Source organism: Lampris incognitus, chromosome 17 (assembly GCF_029633865.1).
Source record: "Lampris incognitus isolate fLamInc1 chromosome 17, fLamInc1.hap2, whole genome shotgun sequence".
Lineage (NCBI taxonomy): Eukaryota > Metazoa > Chordata > Actinopteri > Lampriformes > Lampridae > Lampris > Lampris incognitus.
In genome coordinates, this window is record NC_079227.1 from 4,188,732 (window position 1) to 4,194,534 (window position 5,803).

The following is a 5,803-nucleotide window of genomic DNA, read 5'->3' on the forward strand; positions in this document are numbered from 1 at the left end:
ATTAGACTAAAAAAAGAAACCAAAATAAAACATCAAGACGACTCAATTCAGCCCAGAGACCACCCACAGACCAACACACACACACACACACACACACACACACACACACACACACACACACACACGCACGCACACACGTGTGTGCGTGCGTGCGTGTGTGTGGAGGGGAGTGGGGGTCTCTCTCATCACATTAAACAAACCTCATTCAGACTGCAGTCCTCCATCAGGACGGCATGCTGGACTGCAGGAACCACATTCACACATCCAGCTGGTTTTTGGTTTTTTGACTCATATCGTTTGAGATGCTGAACATTGATTTCTGACTTTGGATTCAATGAAGAAAACTTCAAGCTTGTTCCCCTGAAAAACCGAAATGTTTGACAACTCTCAGTATCCATACAACTGTTTTAATTATGATGGAGACGGATACCCGTCTGCCAGCACCGATGAGGAGAAGAAAATGTGCAGACCTGCTTACAGGTAACACGTTTATATTTAATATGAATACAGGTAACATGTTTATACTTCATATACATGTTTATATTTAATATAAACACAGGTAACATGTTTATATTTAATATACATGTTTATATTTAATATACATGTTTATATTTAACATAAATACAGATAACATGTTTATACTTAATATAAATACAGGTAACATGTTTATATTTAATATACATGTTTATATTTAATATAAATACAGGTAACATGTTTATATTTAATATACATGTTTATATTTAATATGAATACAGGTAACATGTTTATATTTAATATGAATACAGGTAACATGTTTATATTTAATATACATGTTTATATTTAATATAAATACAGGTAACACGTTTATATTTAATATACATGTTTATATTTAATATGAATACAGGTAACATGTTTATATTTAATATACATGTTTATATTTAATATAAATACAGGTAACACGTTTATATTTAATATACATGTTTATATTTAATATAAATATAGGTAACATGTTTATATTTAATATACATGTTTATATTTAATATAAATACAGGTAACATGTTTATATTTAATATACATGTTTATATTTAACATAAATACAGGTAACATGTTTATATTTAATATACATGTTTACATTTAATATAAATACAGGTAACATGTTTATATTTAATATACATGTTTATATTTAACATAAATACAGGTAACATGTTTATATTTAATATACATGTTTATATTTAACATAAATACAGGTAACATTTTATATTTAATATACATGTTTATATTTAATATAAATACAGGTAACATATTTATATTTAATATACATGTTTATATTTAATATAAATACAGGTAACATGTTTATATTTAATATAAATACAGGTAACAAGTTTATATCTAATATACATGTTTATATTTAATATGAATACAGGTAAAAAGTTTATATTTAATATACATGTTTATATTTAATATACATGTTTATATTTAATATAAACACAGGTAACAAGTTTATATTTAATATAAATACAGGTAATATGTGTATATTTAATATAAATACAGGTAACATATTTATATTTAATATTCATCTAAATTTCATTTTTTATTTAATTCATTTATTCTTTACGTCCACTCGTCTAAACTGGACTGAAGCTGGAGGAAGACAGACATGAATGGATTTATTGTTGCTTAATAGTTTGTATTATTTTGTCTTTACTAATTTCAGCGTGTTGCCCACCAAAAATACAAACCCAGTTAACTTTATTTTTTTCTTCGTCTATTAAAACTCTTAACTCATTACTGGGGAATTAATTTGGCCTGCCCCACATATCAATTTAACAATAGTTTAGCTAGAATTATGTAATAATTAGTGAAATATTTTACACCACCGACAAATTTTAAATAATATATTAATAATAATAATAATAATGCTAATAAAGTTTATTTGTCTAGCTCTTATCAAACACAGTAACAAAGTGCTTCACGTAAAACTGAAATGTAAAATAAAAAAAGGAAATCAAATAATCAAAAACCAATATTAAAGAAAGTTGAATCAGTTCATCTGGGGACAACATTTATTGAGAGGAACGTTTCATCATCATCTAAGTGACCTCTTCAGTCTCAACTGACTGCAGGTATCCCCAACCTTACAAACAATACAATGGCATAACGACCCAAACCAACGATCAGTTTCATTTGCAAATTACCATGAACATTACAGTTACACTGGCCATGTGTACTATTCCCAGAGGTTTGGGGAATAGTAAGCATTGTAAGAGCTGGCTAACCAGTGGTGATTCTGTATGTGACGAGGGTTTCGGAGTTGAGACGTGTAGTTTCCAAACACCGCATCTCGGTTGCTTTCAAACCCCAAAACACGCTGTGCCAAAAGTTGGTCCACCCCAAGGATCAGGTCCCCCGGCACAAACAGATAAATATAGTGTGCGCTGTTAAGTGCCAGGAGGACTGCTGTTATTTGTACATCGGGGAAAACCAAACAGATGCTGGCCAAGAGGATGGCACAACACAGGAGAGCCAACACGCCAGGCCAGGACTTCACAGTCGACACCATCTACAGACCAGTGGCTACTCTTTCAAGGATGAGGATGTCCACATCCTTGGAACGCTGATTTGAACGGGGAGTCGAAGAGGCCATCTATGTGAAGAGGGAACCACCATCCCTGAACCGGGGTGGGGGGGGGGGCTAAGTGCACATCTGTCACCATCTTACAATGCTGCGATTGAAACCTTTCCCCAATCCTCTGTGAATAGTACACATGGCCATGGAAACTCTAGTTAATGGTCACGGCAATTTGCATATGAAACCGATCGTTGTTTTCAGTCATCATGCCACTGTATTGTTTATAAGGGGGGGGATACCTGCAGTCAGTTGAGACTGAAGAGGTCTCAAGTAGTTATAACAGTAGATGTAACAGTAGATCTAACAATAGATGTACCGGTAGATGTAACAGTTGATGTAACTGTTACATCTACTGATACATCTACTGTTACATCAACTGTTACATTAAATATGTACTGTTACATCTACTGTTACATCAACTGTTACATCTACAGATACATCTACTGTTACATAAACTGTTACATTAAATGTGTACTGTTACATCTACTGTTACATCTACTGTTACATCTACTGTTGCATCTACTGTTACTGTAACAGTACACATAACAGTTAATGTAACAGTTGATGTAACAGCAGCTATATCAGCGGATGTAACAGTAGATGTAACAGGTGCAACAGTAGATGCAACAGTAGATGTAACAGTAGAAGTAACAGTGGATGTAACAGTAGATGTAACAGGTGCAACAGTAGATGCAACAGTAGATGTACCAGTTGATGCAACAGTAGATGTACCAGTTGATGCAACAGTAGATGTAACAGTTGATGTAACAGTAGATGCAACAGTAGATGTACCAGTGGATGCAACAGTAGATGCAACAGTAGATGTACCAGTTGATGCAACAGTAGATGTAACAGTTGATGTAACAGCAGCTATATCAGTAGATGTAACAGAAGATGTAACAGTAGAAGTAACAGATGCAACAGCAGATGTAACAGTAGATGTACCCGTTGATGCAACAGTAGATGTAACAGTACACATAACAGTTAATGTAACAGCTGATGTATCAGTAGATGTATCAGTAGAGTTATCAGCAGATGTAACAGTAGAAGTAACAGTGGATGTATCAGTAGATGTAACAGTAGAAGTAACAGTTAATGTAACAGCAGCTGTATCAACAGCTGTAACAGTAGAAGTAACAGTACACATAACAGTTAATGTAACAGCTGATGTATCAGTAGATGTAACAGCAGAAGTAACAGTGGATGTATCAGTAGATGTAACAGTAGAAGTAACAGTGGATGTATCAGTAGATGTAACAGTAGAAGTAACAGTTAATGTAACAGCAGCTGTATCAACAGATGTAACAGTAGAAGTAACAGTACACATAACAGTTAATGTAACAGCTGATGTATCAGTAGATGTAACAGCAGAAGTAACAGTGGATGTAACAGCGGATGTAACAGTACACATAACAGTGGAAGTAACAGTGGGTGTAATGGGGCTGTGACGCTGTCTCGTGTCATTCAGTTACATTGCTCTGATAGCGATGGCCATACAGCAGAGTCCAGAGCAGCGGGTCACACTGTCCGGCATCTACGAGTTCATCATGAGACGTTTTCCTTATTACCGCTCCAACCAGAGAGCCTGGCAGAACTCCATCCGACACAACCTGTCACTCAACAGTTGCTTCATCAAGGTATCAGACACAGAACACACCAGACAAAGCGCCTCCTTTCTGCTGTTTTCGTATAAAACAGCATCTAGATTATTCAGCTTCTCTGCAAAGTTAAACTGCGGAGTGTGAGAGAGACTGTCCGGCAAGTTGCTGTGTTTGTGGATCACAATGACAATTCAGTGTGTGGCTCAAATGTCATTTATCGGTATGCAAGTTTTATGTTGCCTCTCCGATAGAGCTGTCCAATACGAGTGTGTGTGTGTGTGTGTGTGTGTGAGAGTGTGTGTATGTGTGCGTGTGTGAGTGTGTGTTTGTGTGTGTGTGTGTGTGTGTTTGTGTGAGTGTGTGTGTGTGTGTGTGTGTGTGTGTGAGTGTGTGTGTGTGTATGTGTGTGTGTGTGAGTGTGTGTGTGTGTGTGTTTGTGTGAGTGTGTGTGTGAGTGTGTGTGTGTGTGTGTGTGTGTGTGTGTGTGTGAGTGTGTGTGTGAGTGTGTGTGTGTGTGTGTGTGTGTGTGAGTGTGTGTGTGTGTGTGAGTGTGTGTGTGTGTGTGTTTGTGTGAGTGTGTGTGTGTGTGAGTGTGTGTGTGTGTGTGCGAGTGAGTGTGTGTGAGTGTGTGTGTGAGTGTGTGTGTGTGTGTTTGTGTGAGTGTGTGTGTGTGTGAGTGTGTCTGTGTGTGTGTGTGAGTGTGTGTGTTTGTGTGTGTGAGTGTGAGTGTGTGTGTGTGTGTGTGTACGCCTATGTTTGTAAGCGTCTATCCGTCGGTCTTCTTGGTTTCTTACTATAATAATAACACTGTAATAATGCTAATAATAATAATAATAGTGATAATAATAATAATAGTGATACGTTCCCTTCTCCACGAAACAGGTTCCACGGACGGAGGGGAACGAGAAGGGCAAAGGAAACTACTGGACATTTGCCACCGGCTGTGAATCCATGCTTGACTTATTTGAAAACGGAAACTTCCGGCGTCGGCGGCGCAGACGGACCATGAAGATCGGCTTCCGTGATTCTGGAGAGAATCATTTCCCTTCGGCAGAAACCCGCCGACGCTCTGAGCCCGACCCCGCCCACTGCCCTTTGACCCCGGACGGGCAGAGGCCGTGTCAGCCACCCAGCCACCTAATCCACAATGCCGGTCCTGGAAAACCAGAACCCGAGATCAAGTTCAGTATCGACTACATCCTGTCCACTCCAGACCCGCCCCCGCCGGGGTTCCGACCCCCCCACGGGAACATCCACCTGGGCCCCATGGGGCCTCCAGTGCACCTGCTGGAGCCCCAGCACCTCAACCTGCACCTCTGGACCCTGTGAGAGGAACAATGAACAGACGCCATGATGGATTTCCCTTTTTGACTTCAGTTTCCAATCTGTCCCAAAACAGATTCCACACGAGGAATGTTACTGACTTGAAAATGAGACGAGGAACAATTTAGAGAGGTACGGTACCATGTGACTGACGAGGTACCATTTAGAGAGGTACGGTACCATGTGACTGATGAGGAACAATTTAGAGAGGTACGGTACCATGTGACTGACGAGGAACCATTTAGAGAGGTACGGTACCATGTGACTGACG

General features: G+C 38.3%; 1 protein-coding gene across 1 annotated transcript; it reads left to right on the forward strand.

Annotated features, from left to right (window-relative positions):
- The first annotated feature begins 373 nt into the window (after positions 1-373).
- foxl3 (forkhead box L3) lies at positions 374-5,538 on the forward strand. Its single transcript, XM_056297124.1, has 3 exons — positions 374-480; positions 4,077-4,245; positions 5,092-5,538. The coding sequence occupies exons 1-3, from the start codon at positions 374-376 to the stop codon at positions 5,536-5,538; spliced, it is 723 nt and encodes a 240-aa protein (XP_056153099.1).
- Positions 5,539-5,803: the final 265 nt, after the last annotated feature.